Source organism: Gymnoscopelus microlampas (assembly GCF_963454915.1).
Source record: "Gymnoscopelus microlampas genome assembly, chromosome: 16".
Classification (NCBI taxonomy): Eukaryota; Metazoa; Chordata; class Actinopteri; order Myctophiformes; family Myctophidae; genus Gymnoscopelus; species Gymnoscopelus microlampas.
The window spans coordinates 24,635,277-24,662,377 of record NC_139953.1 but is presented as its reverse complement, the minus strand read 5'-3'; the positions used below and the strand labels follow the sequence as shown (position 1 = coordinate 24,662,377).

At 40.2% G+C, this 27,101-nt stretch overlaps 1 protein-coding gene across 2 annotated transcripts; it reads right to left on the bottom strand.

Annotated features, from left to right (window-relative positions):
* Positions 1-1,492: 1,492 nt before the first annotated feature.
* LOC311063575 (scaffold attachment factor B1-like) lies at positions 1,493-27,030 on the bottom strand. 2 transcript variants are annotated; one of them, XM_084083074.1, is made up of 25 exons: positions 26,773-27,030; positions 25,066-25,162; positions 23,876-23,940; positions 23,499-23,729; positions 20,883-20,942; positions 20,741-20,783; positions 18,622-19,063; positions 18,359-18,405; positions 17,054-17,163; positions 15,142-15,291; positions 14,411-14,499; positions 13,850-13,890; positions 13,710-13,768; positions 12,438-12,544; positions 12,055-12,318; positions 11,553-11,706; positions 10,670-10,743; positions 9,929-9,987; positions 8,978-9,197; positions 8,059-8,188; positions 5,372-5,506; positions 4,805-4,987; positions 3,858-3,979; positions 3,108-3,300; positions 1,493-1,988 (listed from the first exon to the last, which is right to left on the bottom strand). In XM_084083074.1, the coding sequence occupies exons 1-25, from the start codon at positions 26,923-26,925 to the stop codon at positions 1,941-1,943; spliced, it is 3,276 nt and encodes a 1,091-aa protein (XP_083939200.1). In that variant the 5' UTR covers positions 26,926-27,030; the 3' UTR covers positions 1,493-1,940. The 2 variants fall into 2 exon arrangements, with proteins under 2 accessions (XP_083939200.1, XP_083939201.1); XM_084083075.1 differs by lacking the exon at positions 25,066-25,162 and having other exon boundaries at positions 26,773-26,861.
* Positions 27,031-27,101: the final 71 nt, after the last annotated feature.

Below are 27,101 nucleotides of genomic sequence, written 5' to 3'. Positions count from 1 at the left end.
CCCAGAGCAACACGTGGTCGTATGTTTAAAAATATTTCCGATGCCTTGCAGTGGGATATTTGTAGATCTAAACAAAGTATACAGAAATGCTTATTTTAGTTCAAGTAATGTGCACAAAGTTTAGATTTATATTAGTAAATTAGCTAGAAATTAGCAGAAATGTATGGTTGCACTGGACAGCTCCCAGGTAAGAATGTGTTCAATTATGAGTGTGAAGCAAGGCACCCTTGTAGAAGAGTAGGAATAAAGGTGTCACTATTTGTGTACCACAATTTCTAAGGGATTTTAGTAGAAACAACCAAGCCAAAAATAGAACTGCCAGCTGAGACTGTGAGTTCATTTTATGTCTGAAGCAGAAAAACATAAATGACCGATGAGTGTTTTTCTGGGCACAATTGTAGTTTTTGGCCTAAAATACCACTTTGCCTATGATACAGAAAGTTGCACCTTGATACACTATTCACAGGCATTCAAGCACTGTGCACACACATGTAGCCTAAGAAAAGAAATTGGGTATTATACAGCTGTGCAAAGGGTTGGCTTGAGTTACGTCTGCAGTTGTACTGTACACACAATGGCTGGAGAAAGTGCAGGCATTAAAATGAATTACTTACCGCCATATATAGTGAAGGTAAATCCAAAGCTAATATAGAAGTAATAAGCAATATTAGCCTCATATTGCTGAATTGGAGTGGAGTCTTCCTATTGTACAGTCTTCCCTCTCAGGGGTTGTTTACAGGTACTTTGATAGTGAGTATTCAGATAAGTCACTAAAGACCACACCCACAGGTGGCAGTTACAGGTACTGTAACTCACCACTGTCTCTACCTGATCTAAGGGGAAAAAGCTAAATATAACAAATAAAACCAAATATAGAACTAGAAGAGGTTCTTGCTCCATCTATTTCTCTCACTTATTCCGTTCAGATGTACTAACCTGGAAACCATATTCAAATGCCTGGCTTTTAGTTAGAATAGTTTATACACTAACCTGGAAACCATATTCAAATGCCTGGCTTTTAGTTAGAATAGTTTATATAAGTGTAGGTACAAAAACAAGTGGAAATCATTATTTTTGCTTACTAGCTGAAATTTCTTAAAAGCATCACTCTGACTTTATAAAGTCAGAGATAAGTACAGTAATTCCACAGTTCTACTGTCAACTTTAAATCCTCCACAAAGAGCTAGCTGGATGGCATCTGGAACTAATTATAACCATAATTTAGTTGAGTTGAAGCAGAGCCCATGTACTGCACCCAATATTTGTTGTTTTAGTGTTCTCTTTTTAGCTTTTTTTTGGTGTGGAAATTATTTGTTTAGGAGAATGTGTTTTTAAAGACAGACTGTTTTAAACTAATACTGATTGCATTAATGTATGTTGTATTGTATTTTACAGCAATGCTATCTGCTACCCCAACAATTGTAGAGTAAGGATTTGAGTAGTGAGACTACTTGACCATATACACAGGTTTGAAAGAACAGAACACATCAAATGTTATAAGAACTGTTTAATCATACATACTATAATTAGTTAAAATTCTGTCTCCAAAAATGTGTTCTTTTTTCATCTAATGTGGAAATGCACGGTACATAAGGCGCCATGAAAATGCACATGACTATGACAAAACTCCTACATATTTATATAAATGACAATATTTTACATTGCAACGGTTAGAAGCTAGCAGCTCTTCCTAAATGCAGCACCCTTCTGTACAAAAAATATTCTTGGTATATCCTGTGAAGATTCCATGGTAGAAGACTGCAGCCTTGTTTTAAGTACAGAGCATTGGTGGAGTTTTCCATTTCTTCTTTTAAACTGACACACATCATAACAGAGACTATAAACAGAGGGTGGTACAGTACAAAGAGAGGGCTGGCCTTTTGTGGCCATTTGTGGGGCTGCCGACTGGACCCAGATCAGATCCACTCTTCATGCTTCACCTAACTCTTCATACTGTCTTCACATAAGTCGGCCCTAACAGGCTGCATCTAAAAAATAAAGATAGAGCAAAGGTAAGAAAGTTCAAAGTTCATTCTCGTTTGATCTCATCAAGACAATAAAAGACTCATTTCACAGAGTCCAACATCCATCAGACAAGAAGGAAGGGAAAAACATGACTAGAATAAAAACAACTCCTACATTGGATCTGATGTCAAATTCTTTGACTACAGTATTTCACATCTTTCATTTGTCTGAGAAGCAAATCCATGACATTTGAAAATTATTTCCATGCATGTTTGAATCATCTTTCAGTTTATAATAGTAGTCTGGTATCCACCACAGGAAAGAACTATGGAGACGTATTCCCTCCAAAACAAGTTATGATTGTAGTTTCTACATCTCATTACAGAGATGTGTCAACAGTACTACAAGATGAAATAAATAATGAGTTCAACCTTTTGTTTTCAAACTATTGTATCACACCCCACTTGGTTCTAGATTCAAACCACCTAATACTCACAAATATGCATGAAACAATACGGAAAATATATTCTGGTAGATCCTTACATTCAACAAGAAAGGTGCCCTCCGCGGAGCACATATCTCTACCAGACTGGAATGCCTAGCTCAGACTGTGTGAGTCATGGGTGGGATTTTCCCACCAACTAATAAACTCATGACTACTATACCGGTAACATGCATGCACATAGAAAAATAACTGAACTAAAGTCGACTATCACTCGCTCAATATCTCACTTATGGGTAACAGTCCTTAATGTAATGGCGAGCTCCATGTCACATTCATCCCACGTCAGCAGGGTGCCACCCCCTTGTCAGTCATAAGGTGCTGCTTTGGGCTGAACCGAAAGCCATTCAATCACCTCTTCTCGCCATAAGAGCTACTCTATCTCTCAGCTTGGATCTACACAGATTTCATATATGGCCTGCCCTAAATGGATTCCAAATGACGGAAATCAGTCGCCACGATGGAGAACTTTAATCCATCAGACAGTAAAATGTTATATACATTTTGGATAGTTAATGAATACATATTTAATCATTTACTTCAACGATTATATCCTGCGGTTATATCAGTGGGATCCGTGGATATAACTGCGATCTGTGCACCTCTAATACACACATACGTCTATAAACAGTCCACAAACCTTTTCCAGGATGATTTCACGCTGAAGAGGCTCTGCCCTGTGAAGCATCTTCTGGACCACATAACTGCCGTACTTGTCCTTCATCATGGTGTACACAGCATTGTGTCGGCCATCTTTCTGGCTGCACACCTCGTCTATCAGCAAGGCTCTCTCCGCAGGCGAAGCGTGGATGACACACTTGGAAACTACATGACTGAGGTTGACAGAGACAGAGAAGGGAGCTCCATTAAACATTCATCAAGTTGATTATTGAGCTCGAGATTTTAGGGATTGGCCTAAGCCCAGCTGAGATGTTATGATCTCAGTTTTCTTCTATCAGTTATTTGGATGGATGGATGGATCATTTCATTTTGAATTGCACACAAGTGTACAACAAAATTATCTCTAATGCAGAAAGAGTGATAGAATGCGTAGGTAGCAGCATAGGTACTAATAAATAAACAATAAAAGTCAATATTACATACGTATATTGACATACAGTAAGGAATTCATTGTAGGTTATGTCTCTGTCATTGTGTTAGTTTGTTGATGCAACCCCAAAATAAATGTTATGGTCATAGCTGTAGATCATTTTGTAAATACAATAAATGTGTTCATCTTTGTCATACCCAAGAATGAAATAAATAAATGACAAGAAATCCCCTCGTGTATGCTATCTAATGAAAAAAGTGTACCTGGTGGATTACGAAAATGCACTAAATGGCAGTGGAAAGTGTACAACCCATTTGATTATGTCAGAAATTGGCGTACCTTGAATATATGTGCTGGCTCATTACAAAAACCTTCCCGCGAACCTCTGCAACAATCCTGCTCTTGTCCTCTGGTCTGCCGTGCTCCAACACATGCTGGATGACGTGATTGCCACACTGATCCTGCGGGAGGCGACAGAGAGGCATCAGACAGTGATTTAGGGTGTGTGATTTTCATTCACCACAGAGAGAACCAGCAGCATGACACCCCTTTATCTCTTGTTGCTGTTCATGCACTTCTCCCCACCCCTCTACCCCCCATGATTGATGTTAAATCATCATGCATTGCTAAAGTGACAGAACAAAGTGTGCTCGATACCCCCACATGTAGTCTTAACACCAAATACCATTATGCCATCACTGCGTAAGGTCAGACAAAACAGATGCTGCTGGTTCCCGCCCGGTGTGTTGCTGATCATGCAAACACATACAGTCGCATCTTTGGCCATTCAGAAATGGGTGAACTTACACTGAAGCAATGTAGTGGGACAGATACATTTAATTTGCTTTTCAAGTCATTTGTGACCATTTAATAAACCAACATTTCTATAATGCTTGAGTAAATGATACCGCAATTAAAAAATCTGGTTAAAGATGTGTTATTACGAATGGTTGTTGTTTACAACATTCCTGACGAGTTTTGTAGTGCTTCGTCATACCATATTACAAGTTAATTCCCCTCTGGTTTTGAAGTCTGCTGTCCGGAAGTCAAACGCTTACTTTCGTACCGCTTGATGAAATGCTCTCACCGAAATTTGGTTCCAAGTAAGATCCAAATCCAAAATGGCCAGTATCGGGTACCCATAACAAATTAATGAATTTCAATTCATAGACGTCAGTTCATTATTACAAACAAAGGCTACATAACTGCAAGGACATCTAAGCTCTGCTCAGTGCGTCAATTGGTGCATAATCAAACTCAAGATCAAACATGTGCAAAATACTTACATAGATGAGCTGTTCAGAGTGCTGATGCAGTTCCTCGAGGATGGGCAGCGACTGCTCCTGCGTGCAATGCTCCAAAATCCTCTGGATTACCCTGCAGCCGTTGGGGTTATGCACAACGTTTTTCCCATTCCGGTCCCACACACATGAGAGCACGTTGTCGGCCAGCTCTAGGACGATGTCACTCTAGAAATGGAAAAGGGATCGATGTTGCTTGAGTATTAGGATACGTTAAAAGGAAAGGAAAAATACAAAGGGGTAAAGGGAATACAGACAAAAATTGCACTGTCTGTCTAATTTGGCTTTTGTGTTCTGTTGGGCCTTTTCTAACGGCCAAGCACAGGCCTGCCACATCCATATGGTGCCATCTTACAATGAGCATTAGTGAGTAGTGAGCACCAATTATTTGAATATAAGATTGGAAATGGGTGAAGTGTTCTTTTAACCATTTAAACTTCCCATCTCTAGCCCCTGCTATAAAAACTTGTGAAAACTTTATGAAAATTATGATAGTGTTCTTTTAAAGCTAAACCGGTTATATTCTGCAAAACAAAAGGAAGTCAAACTTACAATGATCTGCTGGTCAGAAGGGATGTACTCCAGGGCTTTCTGGATCACTTGACAACCAGCTTTATGCTGAATTAAGGGCAGGACGTGTCCAAGGATATGTGTCGCTATGGCCACCTTCTGATCAGCAGTCCCAAACTGTGACACAACAGAATAATACAACCTAAGGTACTCTCTTTAGGAAGCTGCATAAATAAAGGCAATAGACTAAATCATCCTATGCTGGTATTAGTCTATATTATAACATTCTCTTTGTAATCTTGTGCCCGGTTACATAAAGCATTAAGGAGCAAATATTTAACATAAGTTAGGTATTATCCTTAAAGATACTCTGAAGACACGTTTTAAAAGGTGTCCGATTGCCGTGAAACTTTGCACGCACATTCCCACTAGGCCGAGGAACACATGCCACCCTTTTCACATTGTCCTGTTATAGTCCAGGCGTTTCGGGCCATATTTTGATGGAATCGTGCACTTTACGATAAAAGCATGAAATTTGGCACACAGTTAGAGCATGCCATAAGGAACATTTTTGGCTATAGGGCCATCGCAGATTTGTCCTGTGGTAACCATGGCAGCCATTTTCCAAAATGGCCTCCATCTGCTGTTATTTTACCAATAACTCAGGTGCTAGACCACCTAGGATCTTGATTCTGGTGACTAATCCTACATTTTCAAGTATGAGGAATACACTGGTACTATTTAGAATTGTCCTGTGGTAACTATGACAGCCATTTTTCAACATGGCCACCACCTGCTGTCATTTTACCAATAACTCAGGTGCTAGACCACCTAGGATCTTGATTCTGGTGACTAATCCTACATTTTCAAGGATGAGGAATACAGTGGTACTATTCACAACATGCTAGTAACTACCTAACTAACTACAGTACATGAGAAGGCTGATACTCGTGTCATATTACACCTAGAAGATGCTATGAAGGAAGGGTATAGCAAGGTGACAATACGCACAGTAGACACGGATGTGCTGGTCCTGGCAGTAACGTCAGCCCAACACCTCCACTTGACTGAGCTGTGGGTTGCTTTTGGAACTGGGAAAAGTTCCTTAGCTGCTACCCCAGACAAAATAGATGACTGGATGGAGCCTCTGGAGCGATTTGTGGTATTGCTCTATGACCGCACAAGCGGCCAGGCATCAGTGAATCAGGCACGGAAGCAGCTATTCACCCAGAAGGGTAGAACAATTGATGGACTCCCCCCAACATGAGCTGCACTGATTCAACATACAAAGAGGGCAGCCTACCAAGCTGGCCACTGCTGGGGACAGGTGATGGTTGCAGCCCCTGAACTCCCATCCCCAGGTGAATGGGGGTGGAAGAGGAAGGAGACAGGTGAATACAAATAATTTAATCTACTTCTTTACACTTGTAAACCCGTGATCTGACAATAAAGCTGATTCTAATTTTGACAGGAGGATGGGAAGTGCACTGGACCACACAGAAGCGAGCCTGGCCTGTCGGGAACTCCTCCGCTGTGGTTGCAAAAAGGGATGCAGTGGACAATGCAGATGTGTTAAGGCAGCACTTCAGTGTACTGCCCTTTGCTACTGTGGTGGACTGTGCAACTAACATTGTGTAGATTATCTGGCTTTATTGAATAGACCCCTTAACAGACGACGTCACACTGATAAGAACCAGTCTGCGCGGAACCAGTATGCGCGCAATGAAACCCATTCTATCAGGTCTCGCTGGGGTGTGCTGAAACCAGCGCACCCCAAAATAACAGGTTGAGAATTGATTGCGTGAAACAATCACCTGTGCGTCCAGTCTCAATGTTGGTAAACAAATAATTGGTCTATATGCCATTAGGCTATGACTCAAGAGTACTCTGTCTTTGTTGTGTCTTATAGTCCATTGAAAATAATTATGCAATACTACTACTAATAAAAGAAACATTCTTGACTCTCATGTGTCAGTTTGAAAACATGTACTGTACTACACCATTACATATTTTGATGGGTTTACTATTATTTAATTAACTGAATGCCAGATATATGTAGTTAGGTAGTAGCATGTTGTAAATAGTACCACTGTATTCCTCATCCTTGAAAATGTAGGATTAGTCACCATAATGAAGATCCTAGGTGGTCTAGCACGTGAGTTATTGGTAAAATGACAGCAGGTGGCGGCCATTTTGGAAAATGGCTGCCATGGTTACCACAGGACAAATCTAAATAGTACCACTGTATTCCCCATCCTTGAAAATGTAGGATTAGTCACCAGAATCAAGATCCTAGGTGGTCTAGAACCTGAGTTATTGGTAAAATAACAGCAGGTGGTGGCCATTTTGGAAAATGGCTGCCATGGTTACCACAGGAAAAATCTGCGATGGCCCTATAGCCAAAAATGTTCCTTATGGCATGCTCTAACTGTGTGCCAAATTTCATGCTTTTATCGTAAAGTGCACGATTCCATCAAAATATGGCCCGAAACGCCTGGGCTATTATAGTGCCACCAGGAGGCAGATTTTTTGTTGTGCCACCAGGAGGCAGAGGAATTCTCCTTTTATTCAAACAGGCTCCCTTTTAAAAGTCTGTTTCTTGGTGTGTTACAATATCACAGCATCATGTTTTCAGTTTAACATTATCTTCTCTATAATATCACAACAGTGACAACAAGTATAATGCTTAGGTAAGAGAAATCTTAAAGGGATCAGCGCCCATTTCCAACCTCAAGCAACCTCTGGACGATGTAATTCCCAAACATATCTGTCATCAGCGGGTATGCCACACGCAGAATCTCTTCAAGCACCATCTCTATGTCAGCTGGAGTAGATTGGAGTAGCTTTTTTTGGATAAACCTGGCAGGAAAAGACAAGTATAGAGAATGGTGCAATACATTTAATAAAAAAACATACATTTGAGACCAGTTTATTCACGCTAAAGAAACACTGAAATAAATATATCGATTTGGCTACATTTAGTACATTATCTTGAAAACGGATGTAAAACACTGTGATATGGGAAATAATGTCACGGTTTAATCAAGATTACCGGGCCAGGACACGTGGTCTACCTGAGTGACCAGACTAGTCAAATAAAAAATGTAATCCAGCTGCGATAGAGCATAGTAGAGCTTAGTGCAGGAATGCAGCTCCTGGACTGTATGGACCCTTTTCCCCCTTGTTTCATGGATGAATGTGTGTTTGAAAAGATTTGTAATTTTCTTTTGAAAATATCCCAACGTTTCGGTCTACACCGTGACAGGTTATCTTGGGAGTTTTGTCCGTACCCATTAAAAACTGAACTATAACTGAAAACAACGTCAGTAGAGTGTTGGTGCCAGAGACCAGGGTAGGCCAAGAATGACAGATACTGCCAAGGGTTAGGAATGACTAAAGCTGAAGCTTGGGTGCAATCGACGCTGCGAGACAGGTATTGGCCCACACACACAATATACCTGTATCTGACATCATTATATTGTTAAGCTTTGACATTAACGACAAGTTGATTGATAGGTGATAAATACTATTATACACACCGGTTGATTTGGCTGTGACGATACATTGATAATTGTAATAATATGCAAACAATGGCAAGATAAGTAAAATATGACAAAAGCAACAGTGCATGCAGAATCTTCCAACAACCTGGATCCATTCGGGTGCTGAGCGAACTCCACCATGTGTCCCCGCAGATCGCGGAGCTGGAGATTGTGCAAGACGTTGTCATGGAATTCTTGCAGCAGGCGGCTACGACCGGTGGTCACGATGTCAGAGGGGCTGTAGCGTGAGCGCGATGGAGGGGACAGCTGTCTGCTGGAGTTGTACGGGCTGGACGTGCTGGCCTCTGCTCCAAGATGCCTCTGCTCTGGACCGCAGAGATGTAGTACATAACTTTTCCATAACTTTTCCCACATTATTTTACCCCATTTCCAGGCCTATATAGCAACGGTGCAATAGTGACGTTTACTTCAGTGTGCAATGCCCAACGGTTAATGTAGGGTTATGGTTAGCAAAAAAGTAAGCATAGAATATGGAATGGTCTACCCTTGTGTCTACACATTATTATTATGTTATTATTATTATTATTCAGTGAATTCCGTGCCGCATTCTGAGCCACATTTTTGTTTCTTCACCCATCCTTGGGAATTGCACATTGGAGTACAAGGCTTACTGCTTGCGTTCCTTGTAAACATCCCCAATAATCGAGCTACGGCATCATATGACAAGAATAGCAGATCTACAAACTAACAATGCATCACAGTGCAACACATTGTTGGCTTGTAGATCTGTTATTTTTGTCACATAAGATTCTGTATATATTAGGCCACACTCCCGCAGCCCGTGCAATGTAGCATTACATTTACAGTTACATTTATCACTTCCAGTAAGACATATTTTGGGACATGGTTTTCATGAACAAAATCAATAGCCAAAAACAATGCATAGACAAAACATTTTCCAAATGTTTGATTAATTCCAAACCTAAACCTTCCCCAGGCCTGGAAACGTTTTTAATAATGAAAAATATTTCCAGGAATTTCATGACAGTGGGAACCCTGTATATCACACTAACTAGTAACACAAATACATTCTTACTGTGCCACGGAGTGTCTCTGTCGCTCTTCCGTCCAGACTCCCACTCGCGGCCTCCTTCTCTAAGAGATGACAGAGATATATCTATTTTTAGATATATGATAATGACAGCATTAAACTAACATAAATATTTGACAAAACCACAGTGCCAAGTGACAAAAATAATTACATATACAGTAAATTGGGTTTAAATTGTTACCAAAAAACGAAATCTGTGTGAAGCCTGACACCTACGGTGATATAATAAATACAAATGTAACCTAACAATAGGAAGGATAAAGATTATACATAAATAGAAAAATAAAATAAATTAATAAAAATAGCAATGAAAATTCTAAATAGTGATGGTATAAATGCTACTAGTGATAGAAGATATTGTTATAATATAATTAGTAAAAGGTATATACAAATTGTTCACGTCTGAAAAACTAATGTAAACCAAAATGCTGTTTCTTTTTGTTTCGTCTGTTTTGAAATGTAATATTTGAAGCTCTCTGTTCATTTTCTTTTGTTTGCTCTTATGCTACTATGATAATTTATTTTAAATGGTAATAAGGTGGGCAAAATAAGCTTCGGCTTCAGCCCATACCTTTTCGGTCAAATAGTCATCTTGTTGACTAAGTTGTACTGTATTGTTTAAAAAGTTCTACTGTATGTTTAACTGTTTTGTTTTCAGAAAAAATCATGACTGAAACAAAAAATAACTAACTAACTAAATGTAAAGCAGTGGAATGGCAACCTGACCTTGAGTTCAAACGCTTGTTGTAGCCTGTATTCCAGGAGTCTCTCTTGTGTCTGTCTGACCTGTCTGAGAAGTGCTACAGTGGGAAGAATACAGAACAGGGTCAAACCAAAGCAGGGCAACAGCTAATGAGGATGGCTAGCTCATAATTTGTGGGCTTTCATGACACATATTTCTCAGCAACAATGTTCAAATGATACTATTGTTAAGTGTCTTATGCAAATGTACAATGTTCTTGTTAATCTGCCATTTTGTAATAGGAAAAACTAAAGAATTTGCGCATCCTACCTAGACCAGGGGTGGGCAACTTTGATGATGGGGTGGGCCACTACATTTACACTACACTACATACATTTCCACGCTCACGCCAGAGGGCCACATTGCATATACTGTCTCTACGAATTTTTACTTTTTTCGCCATTCTATGTCAAACAAAAGTAGCAAAAATAGCCGATCTAGAAGCTCAAAACGCGTCGCACTAGATCTGCTATTTTTGAATTGGAATCCAGATTTTTTGGTGCTATTTTTTTATTGGAATCCTGAAAAGTAACATTTTTATTTAATTTCAAATGCATTTAGTTATACTTATGTTAACTTTATGAACTTCAATACAAATACATTGGACATAAAAAAGACAATAGAAATGTAATACTAGTCATTAAGCAACTATAATATAGCCTGAAGTAATTAAAGCGGGTCATGTTTGCATGTTTGGAATTGTAACAGCTGAAATCAATATATCAGTATTCCGATATTAACCTGCGGGGCGCATTAAGTGAAGGTGGGGGCCGCATGTGGCCCCGGGGCCGCCAGTTGCCCATGTATGACCTCGACAAACAACTGAACTTGATGTTAAAAACAAATTAATCTATTAAAATGTGGAACCTGGTTATCTCGGTCTCCACTCAGAGCATGTGAGGTGTCCCGTCTCTCCGACACCCAGTCGTCTTGGTAACGACCGCGGCTGCGGAAGTCAATGTCTTGGTAGCGATCGTACCGGTCATCCATGGCCAACCGCTTCTCTGGCCACTCATCTTTCCTGCACAGCAACAGGCAGCAGCAAGCAACTTAAAAATAAAGGCCATTCACTATAGACTATCCATGTTAAGGCCACCCGTAAAGGTCAACGATTCAAATGATCCGTTGACTAGGGTTAGGGTAAGGTTAGAGAGAGATAGAGAGATCTTTATTGATCCCGGAAGAAGTCCATTCGCCAGATGCAGCACAGCAGTTAGAGAACAGATAAAATAAGTACTGTAACGTACAGCTAAGAGTAGCGACACAATAGCTAGGAGTAATAAAAAAAAGAAACATCAAAATACACTGTCTATCATCCAATCCTGTAGCAATCTCCTGACGAGCCTCAATTAGGCTGCTCTTTGTGTACCTGCCGTCCATGTCATAAGGTCTCTTCACAACGTGGCGGTCCTGTTTGTGGTGCAGCTGGTCCTGCAGTCGCCGCAGCTCCTCTCTCTCCCGGCGGATATTCTCCTGCTCACGCCGGCGTTCGTCCTCTATTCTCAACGTCTCGCGCTCCAGGAACTCCGGATCCATGCAGTCGGCGTCTAGATACTCCCTCTCTAGACTGATGCGTTCCTGCTTCGTATTGAAACTTTCACGACTATCGCTTCTCGTGCAATAGTCCCTGTCTCTGGGAGGAACAATGACATCCAACAAAGATACATTCAGTGGCTAAAAAAAAACACACACACACATATATAATTATAATAATCATTTACCAGAGGGCAGAGGCACCTTCATTCTACATACCCAGAGTGTCTACGTCTATTTTGTCGCTGCCGCTCCTTGATCTGGTCAAATGACACAATGTCTTTCTTCTCCTTACTGAGCGACATGCGATCCCTACTCTTGGTACTCTAGATGGAAAGAAGAGGAGAAGGGGTACACTGTAGGAAGGTGTATGGCAATAAGTTCAATCTTTGGGTGTTGTGCTGGTGCTACTCTTTGAATAAGAGCAGTATGTATGGCAACTCATATTTTATTTTAGATTGACCTGAGCAGAGATGAAAAGGATTATAGCATTAAAAAGGCTATCTGTTACACCGGGGCAACACCAAAGTAAATGGTGCTTGAGATTCCGCAAATGTTTATGAAAATGGATGGGTATATTGTAGGCTACACCATAAACTTGTTAATATCTAATAGTCTACTAACGAGTCCATACCTGCTGTTGTACGCAACCAAACTATACGCAGACTTTTGAGTTATGCGCTCTGTATGCATAGCTTAAGTTTTCGACAGTGAATGAATCCTATCGGCGTGTGGTGTATGTGTGTGTGTGTGTGTGTGTGTGTGTGTGTGTGAGCGTGTGTGTGTGACAGCCCGGTTATTTATGAACCGACGTGGAATTGTTGCCATCGACAACCATGAGAAGTTGATGTTTACGCTGTTTCAGCTAAGCTATGTGTGCTAATAACACAACGTGGATTCAAACAGTGCATGTGTCAATGTGCATGCTAGTGCCATGGAGATGTTTCCTTAATATATAATAGGATAATAATAAAGCAGGAGAGGGGGGTACTGTAAATACTAAATAGCACTTCACAATTATGAATGCACTCATTTTTACAGTCTATGGAACACACTAATTTCTGCAGAAAGAACGTCATCATTGACAAGAGAGAAGAAATGGAGAGAAGCAAACATGCTGCAAAAGTAAAAGTTTGGGGAGCAAGATTATATGTATTTGGCAGTGGACCCCCATCTCAAAATATTTTGTGCTTTGTAAGCAAAGATTTGAGTTAAAAAAGTTAAAAAATATATATACACCGGTATTCAACGATTTGCACACATTTTCAGCCGCTATGAGCATGTAGATCTGCTATTTTTGAATAGCCAAAGTATAAAATAATGGTTAAAATCTAAAATGGCATACTAGATGCTTTCCTGGTTTTAATGGGGTAAACATAGCCTTTGGGCTTCTTGCCTCCTCCTGGCACTCACTATCTTTTAAAAATGTTGTGCATACATTTAGTGCTGTTGTAGACCCTTTATGTGTGTATGTAAGATTTAGTGACTTACTCGCTCCTTGCCATCACTTGTCATCAACTTGTCCTTCACGACAGACCTCTCATTACGCCCTACAAAAAGAACAACAGGTCATATTCAGGAAGCTGCTCGTCACATTTGGGGATCCAGTTATAATCCATTCATTGACTCACCTTTGCCATTTCTTCCTTCACCCGCATATTTGACCTCAGACCTGGAAGAGGTCACAACAACGCAACGTCAACAAGACAATGTTCCTTGAGGGTCCTTGCTCCTCAGCTTTTTTATACATGAGATTTCTAAATATGGGGCCTACATTGTTTTATTTTACAATTCTTTTTTTTCATGTTAGGGGTTATTTATATATGGTCTAGTTTTGGTTTGTTTATGTAATGTCATAGAAAAAGTGAAGAACAAACAAACAAAAACAAATGATGATATTTAACAGACAATGAGGGTTAAACAACTTTTTCATATTCCATACCGTTTGGCTCACATGTTGAGGGGCCTCTACACACACCACCAGAAGTGCACTTCTGGTCAAATTCTAAAATGTAACCGTATGTTGTACAAATGCTATACAACCAGTGGATTCCTGAGGTCAAGGTGGCTGCAACCCACGACTTGCGTTGGGGAAACCACAATTTGCAATTCCTCAAAATTGTCTAGAAACGCTAAATATGCTGAATATGATTAGCTTATTTTTATGTTTCCCAGCCTTTAGATGACCTTACTTGGAGTCTGTGGAGTGTCTCTTCTCATTGTCAGACTTCTTAATATCATTGTTGTCTGCTGGCTTCTTCCCAGTGGGCTCATTTTTGACCTGCACATTCAAGGAATGGGGGTATTGATTATTATTAATATGAATAACTCATGACATGAGCACAAATCATTTTCCAATAGGTCTGTAATAGTTGGCTCTACTGCTCATCACTTCAGGGATACTTGCGGTTATGTGTCAGTGATGCTTCTGACCGCATCACCGTTATGCCAATAATCATGGTAAAGCACACCCTCTCGTGTAATATTGCTCATTTAACCCATTAAGACCTGAGGCAAATTCTACAAAATGTCTTCTAAATGAAAAGGATATGTTGCTATATCAGTGGTGCTCAAACTTTTTCATATCAAGGACCCCCAAAATGATATGTATTTGGCCACGGACCCCCATCTCAAAATATTTCGTTTCAGGGACCCCCAGAAGCAAAGATTTGAGTTACAAATGTTCGCTTTGCACAAATGTTCACGATTTTGCTAAAATAGCAGATCTACAAGCTCGTAGCCGCGCTATGAGCTTGTATATCTGCTATTGTTGAATAGCCAAAGAAATCTAAAATGACACAGATGCTTTCCCGGGCATAACAACAGACAGCCCTACTGATGACAGAGAATGAGAATAAGTCTACATTCTCTGAATCCAACCATGCAACTAAAAAAACTAAATACAAAAGTCAACGCCACCAACCCAATCCACAGAGATCACACTCCCATGCAGCTCCGTCTTATGAAGGCGACTAATGCACTTGGCGGCCTCCTCTGTGGAGGACATAGCGACAAAGCCGAAGCAGCGAGACCCAGGGCTTTTGGCAGTGGTCACCACCTTGGCTCCAACAACCTGAACCAAGTCGGGGGTAGAGAGGGAAGCCAGTAAGAGCAGGGTGTACTAAACAAGATGAGGAACAATAGAAGTGGTGGAAAAGAGAAGTTTTTTTTTTACTTAAGTAAAAGTATCAATACTGCAATGTAGAAATACTCTTGTTACAAGTAAAAGTCCGGAATTCAAAATTTACTTGAGTAAAAGTACAAAAAGTATTGGTATCAAAATGTACTTAAAGTACCAAAGTAGAAAGTACTCATTATGCAGAATGTCCCATTTCAAAAGTTGTCAAATGTATACAAATATTTCAAAAATAGCAGATCTACAAGCCCACAATGCGTTAAGATTTCTTTGGCTATTCAAAAATCGTGAAAATTTGAGCAAATCTTTGAATATATATATTTTTCAAAGCGAACATTTGTAACTCAAATATTTGTTTCTGGGTGGGTTCTACAAATCCTCTTCTAAATCCTAACAGTTTTTTGAAAAAAAAAATTATGTTGCTATAACCAGTGGTTCTCAAACTTTGTCATGTCAAGGACCCCCAAAATTATATGAATTTTGGCCGTGGACCCCCATCTCAAAAGTTCAAAATGAGTTCAAAATGTTCGCTATGAGCTTGTATATCTGCTATTTTTGAATAGCCAAAGAAATCTTAAAATGCGATGCGTTCTTGGTCTGAAAGGGTTAATATCTATCTAGTGCCTGGGCACTGTGGCTTTTACCTTTGCATTAAGTTGGTTGCTACTAGTGATCCTAGCAACCTGTGAGTGTATGTATAAGTCATAGCACATGTATGTAAAGTCATAGCACATGTCACTGCACAAAATGTAAATAGAAGCGGAAAGTAATAATATGTAGACACAGGGTCCCCACACATTTTTAGCAATGAATTTCCAAAACTTTTCCAAAACTTTTCCAGAATATTTAGCCCAATTTCCAGGCCTATATAACAATCATTCGGCGCAATAATGTGTCTCTTACTCCTATGTAGAATGCCCAAAGATAGGCAGTGTAGCAAAAATAAAGTTTGAGACATACATTAGGCTGCCGTCACACAGCCCGTTCGGCGAAAAACTACTTATGTTACATATTTTGTGTAATATTATTCATGTTTATGAAAACGTTTTGTTTTAACAAAATCAATAGCCAAAAACAATGCATAGCCAATTATTTTTCCAGGACCCTTGATCAATTCCAGGACCTTTGATGATGTTTGATCAATTTCAAACCTTTTCCAGTACTGGATTTTTTTTTTTCTAATTTCAAAATATTTCCAGGAATTTCATGACCGTGGGGACCCTGTCTAAGACATAATTGGGGCAATCACAAATCATGACATTTTACTTGATTCATTGTCACACAAATAATTGCGATTTAATTGTGTTTTGGGCATTTAACATTGAAACATAAATAAAAATAAAAATTATGTTTGGCTTTTAGTAAAAGTTCCACAGGGCAGATATGAGAAATAACTTAAATATACAAAGGAGTGACTGACAAATACTTTCAAAATGTTAAAGGAAATAGTGGAAATAGACAATCTACAACCTCACAACGAGTCGCAATGTGTTGTGAGCTTGTAGATCTGCTATTTCCACTATTTTTGGGAAACCGTTTGAAAATGTATGAACGTTTTTCAACAAGGAAACAATTATGAAGATTATGCAAAAAATAATTGTGATTATTTCAAATAATTGTGACTACGCGATTACGTAGTGATTATGACAGGCCTAAGCATATGTAGACATAATCATTACCATGTTGGTAATGGACTGACCTTGCCATACTTGCTGAAGAGGGTCTTCAGGTCAATGGCTTTAGTGGAGGAGGTCAGACCACTGACACACACATTCCTGCTACTGCTAGCGGAACCACTGCCTCCAGGGACTACAGTACACACAACATAACACACACAGTGAGAGGCTACACACAACATAACACACACAGTGAGAAATTGTCTACAAGAGGTTCTCAAACATCTTCATGTCAAAGGACCCCTAAACTAATATGTATTTGACCGCAAACTCCCATTGGAATATATTCTGTGCGAGGTGTGTTCCAAGAATCCAAATTCAAGATTTTTTTTAAATTAGTAGATCTACAAGCTTAGAACCCATCGCATCATGGCGCGTTGTGAGCTTGTAGTTCCAAATATCCTACATAGGTTGATTCTATAATAGTAACTCATTTTAATGGGGACCACCTGGAACCCCTACAAGGACCCCTGGGGGTCCCCCGCACTTTGAGAACCACTGTACTAGCTACCATAATAATCATATTTTAACTGGGGACCCCCCAAAATAATCATATTTTAACTGGTGACCCCCCAAAATAATCATATTTTAACTGGGGACTCCCCACCCTGACAAGCACTGTTGTATAGTTAGGGTTAGGGTTAGGGTTGGAGTTGAGGCATAGAATACAGAAGTCCTGACGTCACTCGTTCATTCCCTGGGTCGTAGAAGTAATTTCTCTATGGAGAATGACATTGGGTCGTCTTAGAATCGTCTCATATAAGAATTGTGGTCCAAAAATAAACAAACTGTCTCTGTGATATTGTCAGGGAGCTCTGTATCGTTTATGAGAGTCAATCACTCATATTTGATACAGTCTGTTTCTGGCGAAAATGTAACTAATTCGGCGGAAGTAACATTAGCGTTTTCTCACCGTCAGTTGATGCTTCATATCCATAACAGTCAAATCGCCAGGATAATTTGTTTATGTTTGGAACAAAGTTCTTATTTAACACGATATTAAACACGTCTATGGGAATTCAGAAAGGGGGGGGACATGAACAGCATCCACTGCGTTACAAAAGGAGAGTGGGAAGAGCTTCACAGCTGAATTTCCATTTCATTTGGGCTTCTCACAGTACAGTAGGCCTACTCTGTATGAAATTATTAATACGTTATGTCTGTGGGTGCAGCAGATCTGTATATCGGAGAAATCATTCATTTGGGTGGATGGCGGATGGATGATTTTTATGTACAAAAATCGGTACCGTCGAAGCCGATCCGTGCATCTCTATTGTTTATTAAACTGAGAGGAATAAAAAGATAAGATTACCATTCCCAACACTTACCCTTTCTGTCTTTTGCGTCAGCGTTGCAATCTTTCTCTTCAGAGCTACTGTAGAAACAAAGAAAACAAACAATAAACCTACAGCAGTGAAAATAGCTAGAAACTCTTATACTTACCAAGTTTTGTTGTTTTCTCTTTTTTTCTTAAATCTTTTACACAGTACTTTTTTATGCCTCCAAAAGAGTATCCTAATTTTGCTAGTACACGGGAGCCAATGCAACAGAGATAACCATTTTGGTTTCCGGTAGACAGAAAACAACAAACCTCTTTTTCTGATCATCACCATCAACAGAGGAGGACTCTTTCGGTGCCGAGGATGAATCTGCAGCAGCTTTGTCTACGGCCTTCTCTTCTTTCTCGCCCTTCTTAGAGCCCGTTTTTGAATTGACCATTTTGCTCACAGGGTTCTGTTCGCCTGAACTAATGGCCGCAATGTTTTCACTTTCAACTGTTTCTTCTGGGACATTTTGCGTGTCCCCTGACTCTTTCTTATCAGTCTCCATAGCGTCCTTGTCAATCATAAATCCAGAGATGGCCTCACTGTCACCTTTGATGCCAATGTCACTAAGACTTTCTTCCCCTTCATCGGTAGTGGCAACATTCGCTTCTTCAACAGCTGTCTCTGCTTCAACAGCCGTCTCCTGGCTCTGCTGCCGATCTTCGTTAAGGGGCTCAGATATACAAGACCCGGCTACTTTGTCATTTTCTACGATTTAACAGGAATAGAATGGCAAAGTTTAATCACTTCTGAAACACAGCAATGGTTAAGTCTTTGGCTGCCAATGACGAGATTTCCCGTCATATTTTGCTAGGCTCAGACTGCCAATGACGAGAATTACGAGATTTTGTGTTTTTAGTGGTTTTACGCTAGATGGCGCTATTCGCTAACCTATGAGTCACCATTTGACTCCAAGTGAAGCAAAGAAGCAGCAAATCACGTGACCGCAAAAAAAAAAACTGGCACACTCACTTCCATGTTAATGGATTTGGAAAAATGGCTTTTTCTCTGCTTTCTGTTGCTTTTAGGCAAAAACAACCTACATTCAACTGCCAATAACTATGGAATGGATGATCGCGACGGCACCCCCCCCCCCCCCCCCCCGATGTTACGACTCGGATACGTCTTTTAAAGCGATCGGGGGATCGATCATACAATATATCTATGATTTTTCAAAGGTTAGTGAAAACACTCAAGAATCGCTGGCAGTGGCTTAGCAAACTATGTTTTATTTCTGGCAGTCAAAGAGTTAACGAGGAACTTGGCAAGCCTGGATTAGGAACGTCATTCAACCCTGGCCTGTGCTCTTAGCTCTAATCATCACAAGGATGGGGCACACCCTAATGGGAGACTGGAAAGTGTACCCAAAGGCTGAGATGGGGGCGCAAACAACCTGGGGGATTAACCCATTTAGACCGGGAACCCCTAAACGTTACTATACCTTTCAATCCGAGAACCCCTTTTGGGGTTGTTGTTGCAATGTACAATATATAGCAACATAAATGTTTTTGTAATTTTTGGATAAATATTTGATGTTTTTCAGAAAACTTAGAAGGCGTTTTTAGAATCGGCCTCAGGTCTAAATGGGTTAAGACATCCACTCACATTTAAACATTCAACTCCACAGTTGACCTGAAGAGTCCAGTGCAGAAGAGAGACAAAAGATCAGTAGTGGAGGGAGGCTCATAGATGGAGTCTGCCTTCTTTCAGTCTGACTCGACGAGTGTCCACTCATGTTGAGAACATGATGAGAGTTTGATATCAAGTCCCGTGTATAAATGAATTCATAATCCAGTCTTTTAAAAAGCAATTGTTCATTGATGAGCCTCGCCCGTTGATATAAAGTACAGTGTATCAATTCCATTATGATCATATCCAGTGAATTCATAATCCAGTCTTTTAAAAGGTAATTGTTCATTGATGAGCCTCGACAGTTGATATGAAGTCCAGTGAATCAATTCCATTAGGTTCATATCCGGTGAATTCATAATTAATCCAGTCTTTAAAAAGGCCATTGTTCATTGATGAACCTCGACAGTTGTCCGTCATCTTGGTCTTCGAGTGGAAACCTAGAAACACTGAAATCACCTACAACAACTAAAACCTTCCTGACATTGACATTTGATGCTGACATTGTGCATCAAGTTGTTCAACAGTCAACACCATTTTGATATAGTAGTATATTGGATACACTTATTCAATTATGTGTTTCTCTGTGCTGAAATTAAAGTATGGTTGACCAACTTTCAACACAATTACAGCAATTCCCTTTGGGTTTCCAGTCTCCCTTCCTGGTTGAACTTACACTAAAGGATTACATCAAGGATACCATGTAAAAAGATACGTCTGCATTCAAATGAATTTCTACCCCGTTTTCAATAGTACCTGCTTCCTCTTTGTCCTTGGCATCAGGGTCATTTTCATGTGCCTAAAAAAAGAAATAAATATTTTATTATGTCATATTACATTTTATTACATTACTTGCAATAGCAACTTTACATATAAAAACATCTGTGAGAAATGGTACCTCTTTAGATGATATGCATGTCTGGTCTTCATCTTTATCTACGAACTTCGACTCTGTCATCTGTTTAAACATAAATTGTATCAAGAGGAATAATCAATTATATAATAAAAACCTATCCAAAATGTGCAACCAGCACATTGTTCATTTATAAATTTTTACTTATAAGTCTTGTGGAAATTAATTACTACAGCAAGTAAGCAAATCCATCTACCCAAAGGTGCCTGAATAGCACAAGACTGGTTTATTCCAAACATTACATGCATTCTATAATACCAGTCTTAGTCAGAACTAAATCCACTGAAAGGTCCCTCTAGGACCAAATTACTTCTCCCAACTTGTAACAATCAAGCTACATAAAGTCTCCATAAAGCCAGCTGAAGCTGTGTTTGTTGGATAAGGATAAGGATAATTCCTTTTAACAGGTCGTTCATGAAAGTCCCTACGGTCTTGTTTCCAATGAGAACCTGTGAGCAATTAGGGGTTAAGAGTCTTGCTCAGGGACAAATTTCATTTCATCGACACATATGCTGGCCTGGCCTGGAATCGAACCTGGGGCAACCAGTGCCTCTGGCTCCCTAGGCGGGCTCACTAACCACTCAGCTATGGCCGCCCCAAATGATGATTGAAATCTATCAGTAACAAGGAAGAACACAGGGCAGGGTTTATCAGAGACTACCTCTAGCATTTGGGAGTAGAGAAACTGGAATAGCTAGCCAACAGTCCAGAACTCAACCCAATTGAACACTTGTGGGATAGAGACACACGGGCGGAAACGGAAGGCCTACAAATTCACGCCCACTTTTGAGACAGCGCTGCTACTCGGGGTCCGTTAGAAAGATGAACTGCAGCTCTCAATGCAATCTTTATGAGAGGCATTGTAAAATACCGTCATTTCATTGGTTAACTACTGAGGCTGTAGCGACTTTTTTGGTGTTCTAATAAAGTGTCCCATTTGTTTGATTTGTCATTTTTAATGTCCCATATCTGTCATCTCGATATACTACCCACAATATACTATAATATACTCCATCAGTATGTCAAAACCGCTAGCATCGGAGGTCTAGACTTTAAGTGGTCGCATGGTATATACGTCACGGACGCATCCCTTGAGGTTTTCAATACCCAGAAAACTGGTGAAAGTGGACGTTTTCAATATGTTTTGGTCATTATCTCTGGAACAGAAGGTCCAATCTGCTCAGTTCAAAGCTTGTTGGGTGCGTGACTTTGAGGACATTAAGCACGCAATGACACATTTTCGGGTTATTTGTTTTTTTTTAGGGGAGGCGAGATCTTAGTTGGGCAGGCGACCGCCTGTCCTGCCTCTACAGTGTGGGTACACCACTGGTCGGCGCTCGGAGCTCGTAAAGACAGTGATGTCACTGAAATGCGACAACTTGTCTGTCTGCCGTCTACCCTCTGCTGTGTTAACATTATGGGTAACTCGTTAAAGTGGCAAATTAAATGTGAAACAAATCAACTATTAAGAAAACAAGAAGATATGTTTACAAAGACACTCCATACATTTGGAAACATGTTTTTATTTAAATCAATATCGTCTCCAGTTAATGCAGGATAATTTTAAAAGTAGGCTAATTCTCATATCCTCTCATAGGGAATGCATTGAGAGCTGCAGTTCGTCGTTCTAACGGACCTCGAGTAGCGGCGCTATCTCAAAAGTGGGCGTGAATTTGTAGGCCTTCCGTTTCCGCCCGTGTGTCTCTATCGATCAGCTTGGACATGCTGCTGATGCTAGGGTGACCGACACAACCACGTTGGCTGACTTGCGACATATGCTGGTCAAGAGTGGAATGCCATCCCCACAGCAGTGTGAGCAGGTGAGGAGGAGGTGCCAGGTTGCTATATGGTTCTTCCCAGTGTGGATTTCGTCGACTAAAACTATGACGAAAAATGTTCATCGACTACCTTTTTTCACAGACGAAAACTAAAGAAAAACTATAGAAAAACTAAGCTACTATGACTAAAAAATGTCAGGGAGAGACTAGTGGAGAAGAGATCCTGTAGAACTAAGACAAGTCATTTTATGTTTGGTTGCGCTCAGGTGTTCGGCTGCACTCTGAAAATAGCAGATCTACAAGCTCACAATGTATGTGTCGCGCTGCGAAACGTTGTGAGCTTGTAGATCAGCTATTTTCAGCATGCAACCAAGTATAAAATCAGCCATTACGACACCATCAAGGCCTGCCAAAATACATTTTAGTCCACTAAATCAACTGTAGATTTAGTCAACTATAATCTTATGATATTTAGTCGACTAAAACTAGACAAAGACTAAAACATTTCAGATGACTAAAATCTGTCAAAATCAGCACTGGTTCTTCCACATGCTACTGAGGCTCCTGGCTGTTTGTTAAATGAATAGATTGTAAAATTGCCAAAATGTCGTAACTGATGGACTAATAATCCAAGCCACCAAGCAAGAGTTAACAGAACCAGCAGAATAAGGTGTTTGGCATCATTGACAAGATCGAGAAGAATCGTTACAACAGAGACATAATGTACAAAAAAACGGATTTCCTCACTTTTCATGTTTATATACAGTAAATAAATAGTGTGGTATGAGGCTAGGGCCTGATGTGGCCCATACCAGTCTCTCACCTCTTCAAGATTGGATTCAGCCTCTGTCTCCATTGTTCCATTGCCCTGTTCTTCATCTTTCATGGCTGCATTTATGTTTTCCTCGTTGCCTTTCATGGGGGGCAAAGTTAAACACTTCTCCTCTTCCTCGTCTGTGTCTACAGGTATTCCGTTATTCTCTGCATGCTCTACAGCATTCATGTCGAGGATGTCCATCTCCTGCATGTCATTTTGCTCATCTTGAGGCTCTTCCTGCACAGAGTTCAGGAGAAATAGAGGAAACAAAATACTAGTGTCCTATAATAGCTTCACAGCAGCTAGGGCAAGCTCACGTCTTCCTGTACAAATATTAAAACAAATCAAAGCAATATTTGCATGAGAACAAGTATTGGACTCACTGGTCCATCACCAACATCGTCCGCATCAAGGTTGTCCTCTGGTCCATCATTGTCTTGCCTTGTATCTGTAAAACAATATTTGAGTTTACCTTGGTTGTCTTGAAAGACAAGGCATGTTTATTGTGTAGCACATTTCAACAAAAGGGGAAATCAATGTGTTACACAGAACATTAAGGTCATTAAGACAAAAGAAACATATAAATAGAACATAAGAATAATTTCAAATAAAACATATATACTACAATATGAGAACAAAGTAACAATGAAGTACAAGAAATTAATCAAAAATGTCAATTAAAGGCTGTGTCAAACGAAAAGTCCTCAACTTTGATTTAGAAGGACAGATGTAGCAGACCTATTCAGTTTTCTGGGACATATTTCCAGTTGCGTATAGTATGTGGCAATTTTTTTAGGGAGAGATAAGACTACACAATAAAATCCTCAGAATTCATTTGTGTAACTCTAACTAAGTGTACAAAATAACTCTGACCAAATGGACCCGTCCCATACACTCTCAGAGTTAGATTAACACTGAGGATAGATAAAACAGGCGTCAGAACTAAATGTGTCTATTTGGTATGCAGAAGAGTGGGCACTTGAGGATTGCCAGCATAACTGAACGGTGAGAGTGTCTGCCTGGGGAACCGCAGTCCCCAGTTGTCCCAGGTATGATTCCAGGCCTGGCCAGCAATGTGTCGAATATGGCTGGTCGAAGTGTTCTTGAGCAAGACACCTAACCCCTAACTGCTCCGTGACACTCTCATGACACAAACAGTTCCAAAGAATATACAGTCACAGACACAAGTACTTGTTTTGAAGCTGATAAATTGCTTCTCTCTTTTGATTGGATTAAATTGGTGACCAACCTGAAATGTATTTTCGGTTTACTAAAGAGCTGGAGACTCTATTCTATAGCAATGATTATCAGAATATAGAGCTATTTAACAACAAAATATCACGTGACCTAATAAAATAATTCTGGGCACTTCACATGCCCAGTCCTCTCAAGTGCCCACCCTGCTTTAGTGGCCAGTTAACATGTGCCCAATTTGTTTTAGTGCCCAGATTTCTCAGTTTGTTTTGGTGCCCACTTGGTGCATAGTTTAACTGAGAGCCACCGGCAGCTGCCGATGCTGCCTGTGCCACTCGCTGTCCCTCCACTACGTAGGTAGGCTATCTGTCTGTTTTACCTCTGGCTGTCCATGTCGGCGCAGCGTTCTTTGCAGTTTGCTCCTCCTGAGCAATGACAACAATCTCATCCGGATTGCCGCCCTCGTCCTCTATTGCCTGCACACAGAGAGGGGTGTAGGGTCAGATTCTGTAAAGTAGCCTCGAATGTGGGCTGTGGGGGCTGCAGGACGTTTATATTATAACCTATCATGTGTCTTCGTGTTTAGCTTTAGCATGCAAATGCACTTAATTAATGACAAATGAATGAACTCATACTTTAATTCATCATGAACTCATCATTAATTCCTGGTCTATACCATTAACTAATAGTGAAGTCACTAACCTATCATTAACCAAGTGTAATATATAATAATTTGTTTAGGACGTTATTCCGCAGTTGCACTTCTATGCCCAGGAGGGCATAGACGTGCGGGTGGGTCAGTAGGAGGGTCAGTCTGACTGACCACCAGAGACTCACCCTCCTCACTACTCCTACCCATCTATGAGTGCTCATCCTGGGAATAGAAGTGGAACTGTGGAATAACGTCCTTAAAAGCATAGGATGTAACTTTGACCCATGTTTACAAAACAAATAAAACAATAGAAAAAATAAATAAAAAAGACCCATCACTTCCCTCTATACCAGCAGCTATCAGCCACTGGAGTAGTGTGGGTGGTGTTCACCTGCAGAAAGACATTGCCCTCTTGCTGTATTTTTTCACTGTTTGTTTTGGTAGACAGGGATGTTTTTGGGCTACCAAAACAAACAGAGAAACCCAGAATACAGCAGAGGGCAGTGTGTTTCTGCAGGTAAACAGTAACACCACCACACTACTCCAGTGACTGACAACTGAAATTATGGGGGAAATGTATTGTTTTGTTATGTAAACACAGGGCAAAGTTACATACTATGCCTTTAACTAATATATTACACTGGGTTAGTTAATGGTGAGGACCAGGACTTAATGATGCGTTCATGATTAATTCATGATGAATTAAAGTATGAGTTCATCATTAATTAAGCATGAATTAACATAATAGATCAATGTGGATGCTCATGTCAAGTGTGCCCGCTTGAATTGACAGACTAAATTCACAGAGCTACAAACAGACTTTTTTCAAATTAATGACATATTGCAGTGGTTCTCAAAGTGGGGTCCAGGGACCCTCAGGGTTCCTTGAGGGGGTTCCCAATGATGGAGTAACAGGAGGATAAGTGGGCACTAGGGAAATCTGGGCACCTCGATGTAAAATTGGTTATTTTGTGTTAAAAAATGTCAAAATGTTAAAAAGAATATATATATATATATATATATATATATATTTGAAAAATGGTCTTAAGTAAAGTATACATGATTAGAACATGCTTAAACGTTCAACAATTAAGGTCTAAACATTGCTACAAAACCTGTATATCCACTCATTTTGGGGCATCAACAAGAAGTTGAAGGACAAAATTAAGTCTGATAACGTACCATAATTTTGGAAATAAATAGCCAATTTTACATCGAGGTGCCCAGATCAAATGTCCCTAGTGCCCACCTATCCATATATCCTGTATCCCCAAATGGACATTTACAGGCCTGTAAATCTGAGCGTGTACAAATGGAACCAAATGGACCCCCGGTCCATTTGGTCCCATTTGTACACGCTCAGATTTATGGGGTTCTTTGATAACCAGTGGCATACTGAACAACAGTGGTGTTGATGTACAATAATAAGTAGACCTTTCTCAGCCTCCCCGCCAGCACGCTCTTGCTGCCCGTCACGTCCAGGTTTCGTTCCTTCAGCTCGGCCTTCAGATCAACGACTCCCAGCTCAGATAACTGACGGATCTCCACGCCCTCTGGGAAATCCATGTCTGCTGAACAATCAGCCATGTTTTTCTGTGTTTATTTCTCTACAGCTTAAAATAAATCGCAGAGACAGTGTGCACGAAAACCAGAGCCAATAATACACACAGAAACGAGCAGCTTGTTTGCAAACCTTCCTCTTCTTCTTTTAGTTGAATGGCGTGGTTGTCATCCATAGCCGTTGCATTACCGCCACCCTCTGT